Raw genomic sequence first — 21639 nt, 5'->3', positions numbered from 1 at the left:
CTCAGAAATGTAATAGCTGTGTGACCCTAGGAAAGCCACTTAACTTTTGTTTAAATTCCTTCATCTGTAAAATAATAATAGTACTTGCCTTCCATTGTATTATGAGGTTCAAACGAGATCATATTTGTAAAGGACTTAGCACCATACCTAGCACATCATAAGCTCTATGTAAATGTTAATTATAAATTGGAAACCATCAGTTGGAAATGCTTGGATAGGAATCTTTATAATAGTAATTTGAAAATTTTGTGTTTGTATTTGTATGGGCTTGAGATGAATTCCATTTGATACATTCTTTAAATCCAGGCAGTAACCAAGGCAAGCTCCCTTAGTGAATTTATTTTTCACTTGACTGACATATTTACTAAATTTTAATGTAAGTTTTTAAAATTCATGAACATATGCAGCTTGCTCCGAACACTCAGACTATTAATTTTATAAGCTAAAAATAGAACAGTTATCTTGAAGATATGGATCACTGGAGAGAGAAAACATGCAAATAACTTTACAGACAAGTTAAACATACAGGATGAATTGAAAATCAACCAATAGAGGTAATTACAAAGAATTGGTAATGCTTTCTTATAGAAGATTAGCTTTTAGCCAGCACTTACAGGAATTCTGTAAAGGAGGCGGGAGAGCATTCCAGGTATGGGGGCAGCCCCCAAAAAATGGCCAGAGTTGGCCAGTGGAGAATTCTATGTGAGGGGCAGCAAGGAAACCAGTATCACCGGATTGCAAAGTTCTGTGGTAGGTTGTAAATATTAGAAAAAGAGGAAAGGTGAGCGGGGTGGAGTGAGCAAGATCCCCTTATTCTGGGGCCAATGTTCTTTCTGATTCACACACTACCTCTTATGGTCGAGGACAGAAAAGGTAGGTTGATGTGTAATAATAGATCTTGTTGAAAATTTGTACCTAGATCAGAAAAATATTGATAGGGCGGCCACTGAGATGTAGAAAGAGTTTTCATATTTGTACCCCATCTTGGATGGTATTTTGAACTATGTTGAGTTATTGATTTACCTATAGAATAATAAATTAGCAGAAATGATTGTTTAATAAATTCTTATGAATTTTTTGCTAGCCACATTGAAGTATCAATTTGTTAAAAGTAATTATTTCTTAGATGTTTCTTGAGTTCCTCAGCCAGTTTTAAAATTTTTCAGATGAACAACTTAATCTTGGTAGTAGAGAATTCTTTTCAAGTTCATACATTTCAATATGTTTTGTTTTTTCACAAAATACTACTGTTATTAAGCTTCTCCTTCTCTTATATAACTTAGTGGGAAAAAAAAGTATCAAGCTGGGATTTAGGAAAACTTGAGTCACTAAACAATATTCTCTTAACTCAGGGGAAGTCACCACATTTTTCTAGAACTTAGATTTTGAGAATCTTCAGCTTAGATTTCAGAGTTAGAAAGGACTGAATGTATAGTACTTTGAGAAAATAATTTTATTTTTAACTAAGTAGATCAATACACAAATTAAGACAAAATGGAAGTAATTCTTTTGCTTAAAATGTTCAATCTATAGAATTTGAGAGTTCTTTGGTTTTTGTTTGTTTTTTGATTTATGAATAAATGTAATCTTAGCAAGTTACTATATAAAAATATATTCCTAGATATCATTTCTCAGACTAATAGGAGCAAGAGTAGAAACTGCTAGAGAATATCAAACAAATAAAGAGAAAGAGAATAGTGAAAAACTTTGTAAATATAGAGCCAGAATATCAGTGTTTTGAGGGAGTTGTGAAGCTTCAAGACAACTATGTAATGCAAAGATCCACTATTAATCAAGATACACACTCCTAGAGTTTGGGTGGAACAGAGAACTTTTTCTTCCCTGGATAGATTTTATTTAAATAGAAAAACAATGTGAATCAATCCAAGTGGCTGGTTGTCTTTCACTTATTCATTCAAAGAAAAAGAATCTTTATTGTAGTACATTGCCAAGAATCTTTGGTTTAATTTTTTTGTGATGTTAACATCACATTCCCCATTTCTACCCATATCCCCTTCTTTCTACCTAACAGAAACTAGTCTGAGTTATTTTTTAAAAGTTTCTTTTGAATTTAAACCAGGCCTAATGGTTTCATTTGGACAGGCATGTGCTCTTAGTTTAATTTGATCTGCTAACTTTGCATGATAGGTTTTTTGCTCATTTGGCTTCACCTTGCAAATACTCAGTGAAATGTTTGACTATGCAATGACTTTTTCTTGTAAGGTAAAGTCTTTCACTAAACTGGTCCCTGTGAGTCAGTCAATATTATCCAAATATGATTTCACATTTTTATGAGAAATTATCAGATTACCAGTGTAATTATAAATGGCTGGAAGCAACTACAAAATAAATTCTTTGCTTTATGATTTGCTATTGTTTAAAGCTAGCATATCTAAAACACTGAACTATATTTTTCTTTCCTAAAATAGATTTTAAAAATATTTTTGTTTTTTTTTAATGATTTAAATTTATCCTGCATTATTTTTTCCTCTCCCAGAGAATTCTTAAAAATCAGTAAATCCAATTTATACATTAGAAAAAAAAATTGACAGTATATTCAGGGTGGAACCTTCTATCTCTGCAAAATGAGAAGGGGGATGGAATCTCTTATTTGGTACCAACTTTTGAACCTTTTTTTTTTTTTTTTTTTTTTTTGCTGAGGCAATTGGGGTTAAGTGACTTGCCCAGGGTCACACAGCTAGGAAATATTAAATGTCTGAGGCCAGATTTGAACTCATGTCCTCCTGACTTCAGGACTGGTACTCTATCCACTGTGCCACCTAGCTGCCCTGAACCTTATTTTTTAAATTAAGCTATTAAATTATTATAAATGAGGTATTGTGTTTGTTTGGTTGGGTTTTTTATAACATCTCTGTAAGAGATGCAAGAGGAGGAATAGGAGCAGAATAAGTTTAGATGATTTGGCCAAAATAGCTTGGTAAAATCTGTGGTAAAATCAGCAGTACTGCTTTGGTTTCCTAACTTGCACAGTATAAATTCCTGCCCAACTCCACTTCATCTTTGTTAAATGTATAGAATACCATTTTTATAGGACCTTATTAAATACAAACACACTATCTCATTTATAATTATTTAATAACTTAATTTTAAAAAATAAGGTTCAGGGCGGCTAGGTGGCACAGTGGATAGAGTACCAGTCCTGAAGTCAGGAGGACATGAGTTCAAATCTGGCCTCAGACATTTAATATTTCCTAGCTGTGTGACCCTGGGCAAGTCACTTAACCCCAATTGCCTCAGCAAAAAAAAAAAAAAGGTTCAAAAGTTGGTACCAAATAAGAGATTCCATCCCCCTTCTCATTTTGCAGAGATAGAAGGTTCCACCCTGAATATACTGTCAATTTTTTTTTCTAATGTATAAATTGGATTTACTGATTTTTAAGAATTCTCTGGGAGAGGAAAAAATAATGCAGGATAAATTTAAATCATTAAAAAAAACAAAAATATTTTTAAAATCTATTTTAGGAAAGAAAAATATAGTTCAGTGTTTTAGATATGCTAGCTTTAATAAGCTAAATGTGTCAATATTGTGATTTTTAGATCTCTTACCAGGATAATGACTATTAAAGAGAAACACTTTAATAAGTTTATGATTCTGAATGTCTATGACATGTTAACTCAGCTACTCAGCTGAATTATTGTGGTTGATTTCATAGTCCACTACAGATATTTTTTGATTGTTTGTGTGTGTGTGTGTGTGTGTGTGTGTGTGTGTGTGTGTGTAGGGGTCAATACTATCTTTTTATGTCATTTTTCTGTGCATCTAATCTTATAAATTCCCAACTCCCCATGTATTCACATGATATATCATCTTGCAGATTTGTCACCCAAAGAGAACTACATAAACACTTCACTGAAATTACCAAAATAATATTTTCTGATTATTTCTAAGCACCTTTTTTAAAAATGATATCTCTATTGCTTCTATAGAGTTCATTCTACAGCATTAGAATCATGTGCATCCTCAGATAACCTTGTGGTCTCGAGTTACTCTTCTACAACTTCCCAAAAGAGCAAATCTATGCACAAGTCTAATTGAAGCTACTGTTTAAATGGGATCCATAATGTTTCTCCTTCATAAAATGTAGTTGCCTGTGCATGCTGGGAGTTCCCACAATTGGGACCAACTTGGTATCTCATATGATCTAGGTGGTTTGCTATATTTAGACTTTGAAAATGTGTCAATATTGTGATTTTTAGATTTCTGGTTACCAGGATAATGATTATTAAAGAGAAACACTTTAATAAGTTTATGAAAAATGATGTAATTATCATCATACTTGCCTTTTGTAATCCAGTGACATTACTTATTCAGTCTATGATTTTTAGGGTGGATTTACCCTAAAGTTTCCTGAACTCTCTAAACATATTGGGGAACTCTCATTGTCCCCTCAAAATTTGAACGAGTTCTTATCCTACAGATGGAGGAACCATTGATAATTTAGATGTCTTTCTATTTATTCACTCAATAAATGTTGATTGAGTGAATCCTATGAATAGGATTCCAAGTCCAGTAATAGTATAAGCAGCAATATAGTCAGCTAAACCACAGAAGAGTCGTGCTTTCTTCAAGTCATGCATAAAAGTGGCCACTGAGGAAATACTGGCAGGAGGTACATTCCTTGCTCATGATAAAAGATTTAAGTATACCTCTTAGGGAAGAGTGAATGAATTCTGAATGTGTTTGAAATAGCATTGATTATGTTTGAATGCCTTTAAATTGTTTTTAATAGATTTTTTTTTTTAAATTACCACTGTCTCTTTTCAGTACCAGCTTCTCCACCCCCAATACTGCCACCAGTGAAATCTTCCCTTGATACAAGGGACAGTTGAGGCAAATCAAACTTGGGGGACATAGAATACACCATTCCATATCCATTGTCTGCCTCTTTACTGGGAGGAAGCAAGTATCATTAGTCTTCTGGAATCAAAAACTGTTATTATATTAATCTGAATTCTGATATCTTTTAGTATTCTCTATATTTTTGTGATTCTTATGTATTGTTCCCTTGGTTCTGGTGCTTTCTTTATTCTGTACCAGTTTGTGCCTCACCAAGTTTCTTTAAATTCTTTACTTTTATCAGTTCTATTGTATAGTTAGAATACCTTTTTATTCAACCAACAGAAAAAAAGCTTTGGTTCTGTTAGTATCTTTTATTAATGTTCATTCTTGATTAAAGAAAATGTAACAGTTGGTTTTATGTGGTGTCCTAACAAATAGCTTAACAGCTTAACTTCAAAATATGACTAATTTATTTTCTCCTCTTTCTTTTTTAGGGTGAAAATCCAATTTACAAGAGTGCAGTGACAACTGTGGTCAACCCCAAGTATGAGGGCAAATGAATACGCTTATGCAAGTCCACAACCTTGTCTGTAGGGGCAGTTTTTATAGTCACAGTAAGATAGCTTTAGGGCAATACCGCAGTGGTTTTACTAACTCATACATGTATGTGTTTCCTATGCAGGTTCTGAAAATGTACAGTATGTATAATTTTTTTTTTCAAATAGAGAGTTATAATCAGTGCCAGGGACTGACAGAAAACTTGAGATAGGATCTTGATCCTAGTCAGCTGAGGTCACATTGTGCCTTTTGACCTTTTCCCTCCTGAGCTGTTGTTATCTTTAGGAAAAATATACTGATAACAATACTTTGAGAGGGAACTGGTTAAAGTAATCAGCATGATGAGGTCTATCCATTAAGTATTAAATGGAATTTTAGCTTTACAAAAATATCAGGACTTGAATTTGCAAATACATTGAATCCAAAGTAATTACTTAGCTATTAGCTTAGCTAGAAATATTGCTTTTGAACTTATCTTATTGAGATTTGCCTGTGAGGTGCCTCTGATTGATTACATTGCTGGAACTTAACTAAATTGATAATCAAATGCCTAAAATTTTTTTAAATATTTAATTAGTATTTTCCTATTGTCTACTGGAGGACTAAAAAATGTGGAATGAATTGGAAATACTAGGAAGGGGGAAAATAGCTTTAAAAAAAAAATCTATGTGCTGTTTTCAAGAGTTACTGGTGCTTGGTAACTTTATGCCTTTATTTGTAAATTCAAGCTGGGGCCTATTTACTGCAAACTATCCTGCAAAGCAGTCCTTGAAAAATATTATTTACATAAAGGCCTTAATTCATGTGGTGTCTGCTGACTGGGGACTTTTTAGTTTAAAATGCTTTTATTTTATTTTGTTTTTTTGAAAGCCTGGTGCTTTTGGTCACCATTTCTAATCTTTTAATGTATTTGATTACCATTTTTTTGTAAAATTTTGTATTGACACTTTTCTTTTGCCACCTGAGCTGTAAATTCTGCCTTTTCAGCAAACACAAGTTTACTGTGATGCACAAGATCATTGCTCTCCTCTCTTATTTTTCACAAGTGCCATAACAGAACATTGTACATTTGCCTCTGGTCATTTGAATTGCCCATCTTGTTCCCTACTAGTCACGTTCTTGTTTTAAGTGCCTTTTTGTTTTAACAGTTGTTCACTTTTTACAGTGCTATTGAAGTTATTTATTGAATAAAAATGCCTAAAATACCCAAATTAGGTTTGTTCTCTTTGTAGCATATGTTTTTCTCTCTCCCACCCAAAAACGTTTGACAGGTTGGACAGTGAGGGGGGGGGGGGGTAGTGTGAATGCCTAAGAATGCATCCTGATGTTCTGTTACTGCTGTTTCTGGGGTACTGCAGAATAACGAGCTCCCGACTTGCTTCTTTTGTAAGTGTTGTGTAGATCTGGAGTAGGAAACAAAGCAGTTTTTCAAGCTGAGAGAGATGCACCCCCAAAAGGAGGAATGACCCTTTGTGTTCTGGGACAACCCTGCTAAATTTTTGCAAGGTATTCAAGTGGAGTAGGTTGAAGAAGAGAGGAAATGGGGAGAGAATCCTGGATGGGAGAAGACAAAAAGGCAAATGGAAATTGTGAGCTCATCTGTCCAGGAATGTTATAGAAGGCATTCCTGGCATCATATGGGAGAAAGGATTTAGATGATGTCTAAAGTTATTTCCAATTCTAAGATTCAATATAACAGCTGTTCTGTGTCCAGCTGCCCTCTTTTTCTTGAGTGTAGCCTATTCATCAGATGTGCTACAGAGCATACGGTTTATGAAGTGTATACCACAAGGAAGCCATGAGGGAGCACTCAGAAAATCTGATAGGGGGATTGATTTTAAAAAAAAAAAGGTTCAGTTATTTCACTTTTATACAGTGAAGCACATGGTGTGAGATGTTCTTGTAAAGCCTTTTCTAGCTATGTTACCAACCTTTTTCCCAATTATGTTTAATATTAAATTCTTTGCCTCATTTTTATTTACAGGCTAATCAAACACTAAGCTTATTATACATCTGGTTGAATATTCATTGCATCTCTCCTGGACATGTTTCTCTTTTACTTTCCAATGCAAGTGGCCTTGATACTTTGTTATGGGATGTGAATCACACCTCACAAATTGATAGTTTCCTTATTTTTCCAAGTAAATTGTATGATTTTTATAATTCTTGAATGTCCTTGGTTTTTAATTTTTCATTTATAATTTAGAAATGTCACTTTTTACTATAGTCATTATTTGAATATTGAATGTTCAGTTATTTAGATCTGCCTTTGTTTTTGTGATTTTATGTCCTCATATTGGTCCTATATATTTCTGTATGTTAATTCCCCAATACTTGATAGTTTGTTGGTATTTTTTTAAAAATCTATATTAGTAAGAATGTAGATGATTTTATATGTTTATCTTATATTCTGCAACAGCGTCTCTTGATTTTAGGGTTTCCTACTTCATGAACCAGTGTCTGAAGTGAGGTTGGGTCAACTTCAATGGATGAACAGTGCTTTGTGCTGTTCCCTCAGCCTTGTGTCTCCGCAGGGTGCCTCTGAACATTGGTGTAGGGTGGGAAGTGGGAGGGCCTGGGATCTAGGTAAATAATGGCAGCCCAGTCTTGTGTTTTGATGAAGTAGAAGCGATAGGTCCTCTCGTCATGTAACCCAGGGGTTTCAGCATGTGAGCCAGGCTGGGAGCCTTGCTGAGAACAGTCTTTCTGTCTCAGCCAACTGAGGCTGGCTGCTGATGGAGCCCGAGTCAGAGCATGGGCCCAGGCCTGTGGCTGCAGGACTGCCTTGGGGTCTCCGTGCGCCCCTGTGATGTAGGTAAGAGGGCGGAGCTCCCAGTGTGGCCAGCACGCTGTGTGGATCTGCAGCTCCTTGGGCATGAGTGATTGGTCGGGGGGGATCCCAGTTGCTGATGACCAGTCATGGTCAGCCAGCACCCACCACGTTTGTGTGATCTCTCAGAACTGAGCACAGTGGTGTTTACAGTGCCATAGCGATTGCTTGTGGCCATTCTCAGGTGTTGCTTTGTTCTCTTTGTGTACATTTTCCAGTTTTCCTAAGTCGTTTCTACTTGCTGTTCATTCTGGAACAATTAATAATCTATTACATTTAAATACCATATACTAATTCAGCTATTCCCTGCTTTTTTGGACATAAACTTTATAATGCTGCTATATATGTTTTTGCACATGCAAGGCCTTTTTTAATGCTATCACTTTCTTGGGCCTATACATGCAATAGTGAGATTTCAGTATAGTCAGGTGATAGTTAATTTAGTATCTTTTTAAAAATAAGTTTTTTATTGATACCTCCTATTTCTTACATCATAGTTATATCAAATATCCTTTCCCTTCCCTCTACCAGCATAGTAATACTCACATTCTTTTCCATAATTTGTTTACCTATGCCTCAGTTAATAGGCATCTACTATGTTTTCAATTCTTAGGTATCAAATATTTGGGAGCATATGGAAATTTTCTTATTATCAAAGACATCCTTAAGTCCAGCAGTAGAGTCTTTGATTTGAAGGGTACGGACATTTTAGTCACTTTAGTTGCATAATACACCACTGCTTTGCAAAATGGTTGTACAACTTCACAGCTCCACCATTGATGTTCCTATCATTCCAGAACACTCCAACATTGACTACTGCCATTTTTTTTCCTTAACCAATTTGCAGGATGTATAATAAAACCTCAAGGACTGTTTGACTTGTATTTCTCTTATTAATAATAACTTGGTTATTTCATTTGGTTGTGAATATTTTTCAGTTCTTTTTTCTTCATAATTTAGCCCCAATTTCCAGCACATATCTGTTAACTGCTTATTGAATATTTCAGCTGCATATTCCATAAGGTATCTCATACTCAACATGGCTAAAACTGAATCATCTTTTCCCTCCAAATCCCCACAACAATCATTCCTAGTCACATAGGTTCACAAACTTATCCTTGCTGGCACATATCCAGTCAATTACCAATTATCATCTTCCCCCCTTTATAATACCTTGCATCTGTCCCCTCTTTTATATTCACATGGCCATCATCTAGTTTAGCCTAATCATCTAGATTACTGTAATAGCTTAGTGGGGGGGAGGGGTTGTGAGGCAGTCAGGGTTAAGTGACTTGCCCAGGGTCACAAAGCTAGTAAGGATCAGATGTCTTTAGTTGGGTTTGAACTCAGGTCCTCCTGACTCCAGGACTGGTTACTCACATTCCGTCGGAGGAGACAGCTTGCACCCCAGTCCTGAATATAAGCAAAAGACAAAATCGATATGAGGTAGATTTCGGGGGCAATGGCATTAGCATGTGTAAGGGCAAGAAAAGCTTCATATAGATGATGTTTCAACAAAATTTATAAGGAAACAAAGGATTCTGAGAACTAGAGAGAAGGCAGGGACATCTAGGTGTGAAAACATGACAGTGCAAAGCCCCAGAATGTGGGAACACAGCAAGGTGGTCAGTCTGGCTGTACCTTGGGAAAGGGAGTAATAATGTATGATATGAACAAAGGAGGCTGAAGCCAGGTGTTAAAGAGCTTTAAAATTTAAAGAGGAGCTCATATTTTATATTTGATCCTAGAAACAGTTAGGAAGGCATCAGCACTTCCTGAGGAGAGGGTAAATAGATCCGATGTGATTTCAGGAAATTGCTTTGGTAGCTGTGGAAAGAATAGACTACAGAGAAAGAAGAATGACTTGTGGTAAAGTGATTGAGTCAAAGGCTATTACAGGGAGCAGCTAGGTGGTGCAGGGGGATCCTGGACATAAGCTATGTTCAAAGCGACTTTTTTTTTCTGAGATTTCTCACTGGGTGGGATATTGGGGAGGAGAAGGGGGTGGCTTGGTCAGAAAGTGTTTTTTTTTTTTTATTTGCAGTGTGGGAGATTACATTTACAATTGAACCAACTCCCTCTGTGTTCAGAGCATGAAGAGCTGGGATATGTGTTTCTTGTTTATAGATGGAAGTATTTCTCTAACAAAGGGTTTTAGAAAACAGACCTGCCATAAAGGAAGGGGGTAGCTTTTTTATATAATTTCAGAATAACAAGCATTAAGATATTTTTCTTTTGTTTAGATAAAGAATAAGTCTAAGAATAAAACAATTTTTTTTAAATATCATTTGAGAGCCTAGGTGAGGCTTCTTTTTGTTTCCACTGAATGAGTATGATACTGTGAGGGATTAAAAAAGAATTGAAAAGGATGTTTACACATCCCTGGAATTAGGAGTTCCTGAAGAATTGACAGCTTTCCCATTTTTTTAATAGTCTTATTTTTTAATTTTTATTTATTTTTGCTGAGGCAGTTGGGGTTAAGTGACTTGCCCAGGGTCACACAGCTAGGAAGTGTAAAATGCTAGATTTGAACTCGGGAACTCCTGACTTGAAGACTGGTGCTCTATCCACTGCACCACCTAGCTGCCAGCTTTCACATTTTTTAAAAGATTTCCTTTTTTTCTTATCCTCATTGCTTAATACCAGTTAAAATTGTTTTCCACAATTATTCCCACTTAGCTTTTAAGCTCTTTCAAATAAAGAGCCATGAGTTTCCTAGTTCTACTCAATTTAGGAGGGTATTCTGCAAACACAAATTGAGAATTTAATATTTAGTATGTGACCAAAATTGAGCTTCTAATTTGTGTATTTCCTTAATGCAAAAACAACAACAAAAAAAAAACCTTTGAAAATTACTCCTAAGAATACAAGTTTCATTTGATCGATAATTTGACACTGAAAATAGTGGCATTACCCAAAATAATATATTCACAGATCTTATTTCACAATTACACCCAATAGATTTTAATTAGTTTATACTTCTTCAAAGTACAATAAATCTGATGATATAAACTACATAGAAGAATGACATCATTTGAATATTTTCTCAACTGTAGTATATCTTGTCTTTTGTGGCATGAAGTTTTTTCCTGGAAATAAAATATGACCCTGAAAATAAAGCAAGAGGTAGATAGCTATGATTTTTGAAAATTCAAATTCTAGCATCTTTATTTACCAACATTTAAAGTGTATGTTATTGCTCAGTGGGCAAATCGGGCATTGTTTCTTGAGATTCTGCAAAGCCATCTTAAGAGAACTTCCATTCTCAAATATAAATCCTTTCTTTGGAAACTACTAAATTCAAATGTTTCTGTCAGATATTTGACTAATTTGGCCTTGTAAATAATCACATATCTGCTAACAAAAAGCTAATACACAGAACTGGCAGTGATTCCTTTAAAGGTTCTATGAGCAATACAAGATCAAGCAGAATTCCTGTAGATCCCCAGCAATCTACCACCTTCTCATGTCCTGGCCATTGTTATTGATAAACCTTATCACATTATGTAATTATTTAATTTTTGTAGCTATTTGCTGCTTTTCTTAGTGCTATGATGGGGCCTAATATCAAGGGATAGCTTATCCTTGAAGACTGCCTAGAAGCCACTTGCATTTATTTAGAAGATGCTCTGTGAATGTTTAGTTAATGAATGTTCTTGATAAAGAGCTCTGGATAAAAGTTATCTTCTAAATTAGCTTCACTGATATCTAAATTTTCCTTTTAATAAGGGTCAGATTAATCTGGACTCTTTGTGTGTGAGGGTGCTGAGGGTTGCCTCCACTAACCAACTTTTTTTTCCCTCTCCTCACTTCATATTCTTAGTCTTCATGTGCTGACTCTTACTAAATGCTTTCAGATGATTTCATAAATAGGAAGCATTTATGCATGACCCTGCTACGATGCAGGTAAAATTGCTGGAAAGATCATTTAAAATTATTGTTTCCCCATAATAGAATGTTTCCTGAGAGGCAAAGACTGTCTCACTAATATAATGGTATCATTAGTGCTTAGCACATAGTAGATGTGTAATAAATAAAACACTCATTGATTGGTTGGTTGATTCTTTTTCTAAAGTCTACATTTCTTTGTGTACATTTTCCTTTTTTTGGTGGTACCAACATTCTTCCAGGATCGCCACCAAGAAATCTTGGGGTCATTGTGGTTCTTATTTTTTGTTATGACATAAATAATCTGCAACAAGTAGGATCATTTATTCCCTTGAAATGTCTACAAGATTAGTGTCTTCCCGTCTACTCGCAGCTTACTCCTAGATTTCCATCATTTCATGCCAGATTACTTCCTAAGTGATCTCCTATCTCTTCTGCTCGTCTCTTTAAGTTATGCTTAATTCTTTTCCCCCTTGTGCCCTTTTTTAATCTCTTGATAGGATTCTTTATTTTGTTTTGTTACCCATGGTCACTTCCATGCCATAATGATACTGAAATAGGACTTGTGAAGGATATCATATTTCAAATGAACAAATTACAGAATGTGGCACTTTCCTAAAGGTTAGGAATTAATGTCTTTTCTGAGCAAAATTACTTTGATGCAATAAGGAAGTCATTTTCAAATTTAAAACTCTAAGATGCCAGTAAAAGAGTTTAATTTTTAAGGATTAAATGTTCATGTTAGTTGATATTTTTTACTGCTAATAAAAGTCTTTTTTTTAACTTTTTTTTTTAATTTTATAATAACTTTTTATTGACAGAACCCATGCCAGGGTAATTTTTTACATTATCCTTTGCACTCATTTCTGTTCCCATTTTTCCCCTCCCTCCCTCCACCCCCTTCCCTAGATGGCAAGCAGTCCTATACATATTAAATATGTTGCAGTATATCCTAGATACAATATATGTATACAGAACCGAACAGTTCTCTTGTTGCACAGGAAGAATTGGATTCAGAAGGTAAAAAATAACCTGGGAAGAAAAACAAAAATGCAAAGAGTTTACATTCATTTCCCAGTGTTCTTTCTGTGGGTATAGCTGCTTCTGTCCATCATTGATCAATTGAAACTGAGTTAGGTCTCTGTCAAAGAGATCCACTTCCATCACAATACATCTTCATACAGTATCGTTGTTGAAGTGTATAATGATCTCCTGGTTCTGCTCATTTCACTTAGCATCAGTTCATGTAAGTCTCTCCAAACTTCTCTGTATTCATTCTGTTGGTCATGCTGATAAAAGTCTTACTAAAAATAATTCTGCCAACATTATTTGATTTAACGAAAAGTATTATAAAGATTACTGGAAAAAATGCATTGATCTCAGTACTATGGTTTCCAATTACATAGTTTAAATTTCAGTAGTATATTTACCAGCAGTATATGAAACAGTATTTTATTGATATCATAAATGTAATTACCTGAGTATATCTCCTTTTTTCTACTGAAGGAATTGTTCACAGGAGTAAAATATCTCTGGCTGACTGTAATTTGGATGGTAATTCACTTCCATTTTCTGCTTATAATAAAAAAAAGTACATTGTTATCACATTAAAAGAAAATAAATCAACAATGGGGAAGAGTGCTTAATTAAGACTTTAAATCCTCTGTGACTAATAGTCCCCTTTTTAATGTATCTCAAACATTAAAAAATAATAACATTTTATTTCCCCCAGTTATATGTAAAAATGATTTTGATGGCATTTTATTTTTCCAATTACACATAAACGTAGTTTTCAACATTCACCTTCGCAAAATTTTGTGTTCCAGGTTTTTTTTCCCTCCCTTCCCCTTTTCTGGCTTCAGACACTTGACTGTGTGATCCGAGGCAAGTCCTTTAACCCTGCTTGCCTCAGTTTCCTCATCTGTACAATGAGCTGGAGAAGGAGTAGCAAACTATTGCAGTATCTTTTCCAAGAAAGCCCCAGTGGGGTCTGGAGAGTTAGACACAATTTAATATCCGAATGAATAATAAAGGACCAAACTGAAAAGCAGAATAACTTGTGCAGAACAATGTGGCAGCGCATTTCTTTATATTAGGAGGCAAGCTTTTCATCAGGATGTTAAAATCTACAGCCCAGATATAATCTATCCAATCCTCCAATTATTCAACTCTGGTACACACAAAAGTTAGTTTACCAAACCAAGAACAAAGCCTATTTAACCCATGATGAAGAAGGTAAATAATGCTATTATTACTATAGAACCATATCCAGTAGCATTGTTTCCTCTGGAGAATGTGAAAAGAGGCCTATTTGAGATGCCAAAAACACATGTCCTAATGAAATAGGGAGGATCTTCTTTGGAGACTTCCCTGTCTCTGAGCTAGGTGCCCTTCATTGGAAAAAGGGTTTCAAATGTTGGGAAAGCAGAGGATGGAAAAGGGCAGCAGCAGCCAGCCAGAGAGAATTCCTGCCTGAATGGGATAGTATTTAGAACCAAAAAGGACCATAATATAGAAAGAATACATGCAATTCAGAGGCACAGTTGAGGAAGACAGGAAGTGAGAATCTCCTGCCACTGTAACTCATCTCCAGCTTGACCCTCCAAATCATCTTCCTTTTATTCCCTTTGCCTTCTTCCCACAAGCCCCAAGAATTGGTAGTCTGCTTCCCACCTTTCCTATTACTCCATAGAAAAGAATGGAACCAACACTCCCTAAATTCCCTTCCTCTTCTGTCTTGGAAACCATTACGCAAATTTTCATGTATTTTCTAAGTTTTTATAGTTTACCCAAGTGGGAACAAGGAGTTAAACGGTTTTCTTTTTGTTTTGCTTTTTTCATGTTATTGAAAGGCAAAGGTTTAAAAGTGCCTCTGACTGTGGGAAAACTGGGACGCTTAATACATGGTTGGTGGAGTTGTAAAATGATCCAAGCATTCTGGAGAACAATTTGGAGCCATGCTCAAAGGGCTACAAAACTGCATATCCTTTGATCCAAAATTTTACTACTGGCTCTGTGTCCCAAAGAGATCATAAAAGAGGGGAAAGGGCCCACATGTGCAAAAATGTAGCAGCCCTTTTTCTCTGGCAATGAAATGGAAACTGAGTGGATGCCCATCAGTTGGAGAATGAATGTTATGGAATATTACTCTCTAAGAGAACATTGTATGTGGCAATAACAAGATGTGACGATCAATTGTGATGAACTTGGTTCTTTCCAACAAGGATGTGATTCAAGGCAATTCTAATAGACTTGGGATGTAAAGTGCCATCCACATTCAAAGAACTATGGAGACTGGATCACTGCATAGTATTTTCACTTTTTTTGTTGTTTTTGCTTTGTTTTTTATTTTCCTCCCTTTTGATCTGATTTTTCTTGTGCAGCATGATAAATGGGAACATATGCTTATGTTTAGAAAAACTGCACATGTTTAACATAGATTGAATTACTTGCTGTCCAAAGGAAGAGAAAGTGGGAACAGAAGGAGAAAAATATGCAATACAAGTTTTTGCAGGGATGACTGTTGAAAACTCTACTTGCACTTATTTTGAAAAATTAAAAGATATTATAAAGAAATAAAGGTGGGTCTAATAAATTAGATTAGGCATGGGAGGAGAGAGCATCCTCTGCAGAAGCAGATTTCATAAAGGGTTAAGAGTGTGTTTGGGGTGTCCCAGCGGGGATGGCCATTCCAAAGGCTCATGTAAGTCAGATGGACCTAAGTCACTTTATTTATGTTCTCCTTTACATTATCAATCACAGAAATGAGTCCATGACATTAAGGCTTACCTATAAACTAATTTTTTGTTTTTCCCTAATTAAAACCCTTTTCACAATATCCTAATAGGTATTAAAATATTATATTCTAAATTACCTGCCAAGAATTAATGGAGGAAAATGCCTGTCCCTGAAGCAGTTCTTTCTGTCCAGCTGAGGTGTTTTCACTTGCTGCTTTATAGTGAAGCACTTCAAGGAGGAAGCTTGTTTTTTTTCCTTTGGAAAAACTTGCTCTGTAGCTTCAGATAGAAAAATAGGTGAAATGAGACATTCCATTTTGTTATGATACTCAGTCAATTAGTTTTATCTAAAGATAGTTTTGAGCAAAAGAAAAGAAACATTGGCAAGGGGACAGCTGCATCATGCCCTCACTGGTCTGGGAGCCTGAGCAAACACAAAAACCAGCTGCCCAGGATCTGGCCTCTGGCTCACTGTTTGGGAGAGAAGGGAGACTAATCAGAGTGCACAGCAAGTTTCCATCTTCCATCCCAGGAGGGTCAGGCCAAAGGATCACGGACACTGGAGGCATGAATCAGTGGAATTGACCTGCTCTAAACTAAGAACTATCTGGGACTCTGGGAAATTACTTGTACCCTTTGCTCTTTAACTCCAGAGAGTTCCTGGGTTTTAAAAGCAAGTACACTGATATTCAGAGAAGGACAGTGACCTTTACAAAAGTCTCAAGTGGCAGAGAAAGTCAGTCAATAAGCAGTTATTACGTGTTTACTATATGCCAGAAACCTGTACTAAGCATTAAGCAAATGTAAGCAAAAGCCCCTTTTGTAGTGGCAAGGAACTGTAAATTGAGAGGATCCTTATCAATTGGGGGATGGCTAAATAAGTTATGGTATATGAATGTAAGGGAATATTATTGTTCTATAAGAAATGATGAGCAGGCTGATTTCAGAAAAGCCGGGAAAGACTCATATGAACTGCTGTTGAGTGAAGTGAGCAAAAACCAAGAGAACATTGTACAAAGCAATAAGATTGTATGATGATTAATTGTAATGGACTTGAGGTTTTTCATAAATGAGATGATTCAAGGCAATTCCAAGTCTAATAATCTTGGAATGGAGAGTGCCAGCATCCAGATAGAGAATTGTGGAGATTGAATGTGAACCAAAGCCGATATTTTCACCCTTTTTTATTTTGGTTGTTGTTTACTTTTTTTTTCTTATGTTTTTTTTTCCTCTTATGATCTGATTTTTCTTGTACACTGTGACAAATGTGGAAATATGTTTAAAAGAATTGCAAATGTTTAATCTATGTGAGATTGCTGTTTTGGGGAGAGGGAGGAAAGGAAGAGAGGGAGAGAAATTTGGAATACAAGGTTTTGCAAAGGAAATGTTGAAAACTATCTTTGTATCTATTTGGAAAAATAAAATACTATTAAAAATGTAAGAAAATGATTAAGAAAATAAATAAATAAAAGCAAGTACATATCAGCAAGACTGGATTATGGAAGAGTCCTCTAAGGATTACAGTAAACTCAAATGCCTCAGTCAAAATTTAAACAAATAAATCACTGAAAATATATAGGATGATTCTTCAGTCATAGTGTCAATGAGCTTACAAATACTCCTTTTCTATTTCTAGCTTCTTTGATAGATTATATTTACCTTTCTTATGAAATGGAAATGAAGGGCTCTTTTTTGCTTTGCTCGTATACGATGAGTTGTGCTTACCCTGATTTTCCCTTCCATCTTTCAGTATATCTGCATTGATGGATAAAGGAGAAAAGCAAAGTTGTTTGGTGTCTTCTCTGATCCTGTCTCTCCCTAGCATCCTCCATATCACCAACTTGTATTTTTTATCGTGTCCCCCTTGCTTCATCCCAAAGGCTGTGCACATTTTCCTGTCTTCCCTTACTCCTTTGCCTGGGGAGCCTCTGCTATATATAATCTCCTTTCTTGTGACCTCATGGAACGTCATCACAACAGCCCTGGTTGGTTCGAGTGCTTATTCTGGCCTGTGCAAGGGCCAGTCACAAATGAGGAGGAGGGTAGCCATCCTTCCAACACCTGCCAACATCAGTCTGACTACTGAATACAAGATGCTCTTAAATGGAGAAGGACTCAAGACAGAGAAGCCACCCAATGGGCTACTGCAAAAAGTCCAGAAGTGAGATAATTAAAGGCCTCCATCAAGGTAATGGCAATGTCAGAGGAGAGGAGGGGGGATAAAAAGGAAATGTAATGAAGGTAAAATTGGCAACATTTGAGTTATTGGAAGTGGAGGGGGTGGAGTAAGAGGGAGGAGTAAGAGAGAGGAAGCAAGGGCTATATCAAGGTTATGAATCTGGGTGACTGGAAAACAGTAAGAAAGGATCATTTTGGGGGGAGACATTAGTTTTGGACATGATCAGTTTAAGACAGGAGTGTATCAGAAGAAGTGTACTGTAACAATCTCAAACCAGCTCACAAGCTGTTTAATTTTCAGTGTGAGTGCTTACACCTTGGAAATTGGAATTTGAGACTTGGATTTGTTTTCTTGATTGCCTAGAATTAAGGAAATGAGAGAATACAAAACTAATGCAAATTAAACTTAAAAGTGGATATGTGTATTTTTTCCCAAGTGAGCAAGTTGTTAAATATATATCAACACGCTCCTGGTTTAAGATGTCTATAAATTATCCAGTTCAAGATATTCAACAGGCAGTTGGAGATGTGAGATTAAAGATCAGGATAGAAGTTAATGCTAGATAAATAGATCTGAGAATCATCTGTTTCGAAATGATGAAACTGGTGAGATCACCAAGCAAAATAGTAGAGGAGAAAGGACAGATAATCAGGGGACACCCACAGCTGAGGGGCACCACATAGAAGACCAAGAAGGAAAGGTCAGACAGGTAAAAGGAGAATCAGAAGAAAGTGGGACCCGACAAACTAAAGAGAATATCAAGAAGAGGGTGATTAGCCAAGTCAGGGACTTGCAAGAAGGCAAAAAGGACAAGGACTGAGAAAAGGTCATGAGAGTTGGAGCTTAAGAGATCATTGCTAACTCAGGAGACAAAGTTAAATGACAAGGTTGGAAGCCAGACTAGAAATTTTAGGAGAGAGGGGAAGGAGATCCTGATGGCAGATGACCTTCTCGAGGAGCTGTCATGAAAGGGAGGAAGGATAGGGAATGACAACTAGTGGAGACGGAGGAGTCTTGGGTAAGGTCTCAGCCAAGCAATGTCCCACTGGGTACCATGAGCATCCCAGTGACTGGGAATGTTTGCTATGAGATCCTCGGTTCAGTAATAATGGGAATATAACAATCTTAACAAGAAGGGATATAAGTCTAAAACTAAAGGATACAATGCAGGAATTTTTCCAAATGTTTCATATGGGGCCTAGGAGGCCAGGAGAGTGAGAAAGTCCCCGCCAAAGGACGGAGCAGGTCCGTTCATGACTCGTCTTGGACCCAAGGGCTACATTTGTATTATCAATAACTGTATCAACTTCATTAACTCTGACCATTATTCCAACGTGCTATTTTATTCTTGATCCAGAATATTTTCCTTTACTTACCCTGTAATGCCCTTTTAATGCACTCATTCCTTGCCATCTTCCACTCTTCCTATTCTCTTTGAAGTTCTTCTATTGTAATGAATAAGTAATTTTAAATGGATATCCCACTTCTAAGTGGTGTCTGATTATCACTTTACTAATAAGGGCTGGATGTCCAAGTCTGCCTCTTTCCAGAAAATTTTGCAAGGAGTCATCCTAAGCAGTACAGGAGTTGGAGTGACAGGCAGGAAATGAAAGAACCAAACTGAAAATTCATTTCTCTTTCTGTGTCTCTGTCTCTGTCTCTCTCTCTCTCTCTCTCTCTCTCTCTCTCTCTCTCTCTCTCTCTCTTTCTCTCTGTCTCTCTCTCTTTCACACGCACACACTCATATCATTTATATTGCGCCTACTGTGTACCAAGCATAGTACTAAAACCAGCTGATGAGTCTTATCAGTTCTAGCTCCATATCATCTCTTGCATCATCTTCTCTGCACTTTTGTTGTGTACTTCTTTCAGTAATGTCTGTCTCTTCATGATTCCATTTGGGGTTTTCTTGGCAGAGTTCCTGGACCGGTTTGCCATTTCTTTCTCCAGTTCATTTTTCAGATGAAGAAACTGAGGCAAATAGGGTGAAGTGACTTGCCCAGGGTCACACAGCTAGGAAGTATATGAGTTCGGATTTGAACTCAGATGTTCTTGACTCTAGGCCTGGTATTTTATCTATTGCCCTAACTGCTCCTTCTTTCCACTTCTATGACCAAAACCCTTATTCAAGCCCCAGTCATATCTTTCCTAGCCTATCCATCTGATTAACATCCCTTCTTCCAGTCTATCTGTCCTCTAATTCATTGCTCACACAACTGCCAAAATAATTTAAGATAGAGTAGAGCAGAAGAGGCATAGCATATTAGCCAGACTGAGGGAAGGGATGAAGGAGAATTTTATTTGGTGGGGTTTATTGAGGACATCTGATCATGCTTGTGAGCCGCTGAGAAGAAACCTGTGAGGAAAGATTGAAGATGCATAATGAATTGCTGGTGCTAGATCTGGGGCAAACAGAAGAATATCTGACCAAGTGAACAAAGAGAATTAGTCTCTAAGATGGGAAAGAGTGGATATTAAAGGAAGAAAGAGAGGGAAGAAGAGGAAAAATTGTAAAGATGTTTTAGAGAGTTTTGGAATTGTAAGGGTCAGATTTTGAATTGGGGAAGGGAAATGTAGGAAGACTTAGAGAGATCTTCGATGTACAGGGAATTATATTCATGCCAGACTTACTCTTTCCTAGCATTTAAAGTCATACTCCCTCAATCCTTGTCCAACTCTGTCCCACATGCTTCATGAACCACCCCCAAACCCAATCTGTTATCAAGGCTTATATGTATACACTGTGATCCAGACATATTGGCCCACTTGCTAATCCTCACTAATCAGTGACCATTACTCTTCCTTACCAAATTTCTTTCTTGGTGGAGAAGGCTCTTGGACCACATCCATCTGTGATGATTTTGCACCGTCTTTTTTGTCCTTTAGTAAACCTATATTTATTTCCAAAAAAAAAAAGGAGATATAATTCAATGCTTTAAAAAGTCCAGTCTTTCATTAGTGGGAGTAGTTGTTAGACCAGTATATAAATTCATTGCTTTATTAGAGAGCCTTCATGAATTTCTGTTGCTGTTGAACAAACAATTATTCCAATCATAACTTAACAAAGTTGTAACTAGTTATTTTTAAAATAATAATAGCTTTTTATTTTTCAAAATAAATGCAAAGATTCACCCTTGCAAAACATGTGTTCCAAATTTTCCCCCCTCCCTTCCCCTTTTTCCCCCTCTCCAAGACAGCAAGCAATCTGATATAGGTTAGATTTGTGTAATTCTTCTAAACATATTTCCATATTCATCATGCTGAGCAAAAAAAAAAAAAAATCAGATTAAAAGAGGGGAAAAACCACAGGAAATGGAAAAAAAAAACCCAACAACAAGCAAACAACAAAGAAAAAGATGAATATACTATGCTCTGATCCACACTCAGTCCCCATAGTTCTGTCTCTGGTCAAATGGCTTTTTCCTTCACAAGACTATTGGAACAGACCTGAATCATCTCATTATTGAGAAGAGCCGCGTCCATCAGAACTATGGCTGTGTTACAATGATCTCTTGCTTTACTCACTTCACTCAGCATCAGTTCATGTAAATTCTCTCCAGGCTTCTAAAATCATCTTGCTGATTATTTCTTACAGAACAATAATATTCCATTACATTCATATTTCATAACTTATTCAGCCATTCTC

At 36.2% G+C, this 21639-nt stretch overlaps 2 protein-coding genes and 1 long non-coding RNA gene across 5 annotated transcripts in view; 2 read left to right on the top strand and 1 right to left on the bottom strand.

Moving 5' to 3' along the window:
• Positions 1–6570, top strand: part of ITGB1 (integrin subunit beta 1) — a 52065-nt gene extending 45495 nt beyond the window's left edge. For both annotated transcript variants that reach the window (XM_051963225.1, XM_051963223.1), the window contains one exon: positions 5296–6570. In XM_051963225.1, the coding sequence (XP_051819185.1) occupies positions 5296–5361 (66 nt within the window). In that variant the 3' untranslated portion in view covers positions 5362–6570. The remainder of the gene's footprint in view (positions 1–5295) is intronic.
• A 4042-nt stretch (positions 6571–10612) lies between these two features.
• CCDC7 (coiled-coil domain containing 7) overlaps positions 10613–21639 on the bottom strand; it is a 152807-nt gene continuing 141780 nt past the window's right edge. Inside the window, exons 11-15 of the mRNA XM_052000783.1 lie at positions 20801–20884; positions 17474–17569; positions 15952–16093; positions 13555–13649; positions 10613–11297 (exon numbers count right to left, since the gene is read on the bottom strand). Of these exons, the coding sequence (XP_051856743.1) occupies positions 13637–13649; positions 15952–16093; positions 17474–17569; positions 20801–20884 (335 nt within the window). The 3' untranslated portion in view covers positions 10613–11297; positions 13555–13636. The remainder of the gene's footprint in view (positions 11298–13554; positions 13650–15951; positions 16094–17473; positions 17570–20800; positions 20885–21639) is intronic.
• The window catches only part of LOC127564321 (uncharacterized), a 131787-nt gene continuing 127727 nt past the window's right edge, over positions 17580–21639 (top strand). For both annotated transcript variants that reach the window (XR_007954232.1, XR_007954231.1), the window contains exon 1: positions 17580–18002. This is a non-coding gene — a long non-coding RNA (uncharacterized LOC127564321). The remainder of the gene's footprint in view (positions 18003–21639) is intronic.

The sequence above is a fragment of the Antechinus flavipes genome, chromosome 5 (assembly GCF_016432865.1).
Source record: "Antechinus flavipes isolate AdamAnt ecotype Samford, QLD, Australia chromosome 5, AdamAnt_v2, whole genome shotgun sequence".
Taxonomy (NCBI): domain Eukaryota; kingdom Metazoa; phylum Chordata; class Mammalia; order Dasyuromorphia; family Dasyuridae; genus Antechinus; species Antechinus flavipes.
Note: the sequence above shows the minus strand (reverse complement) of the source record. Positions and strands in the feature narration are given on the sequence as shown.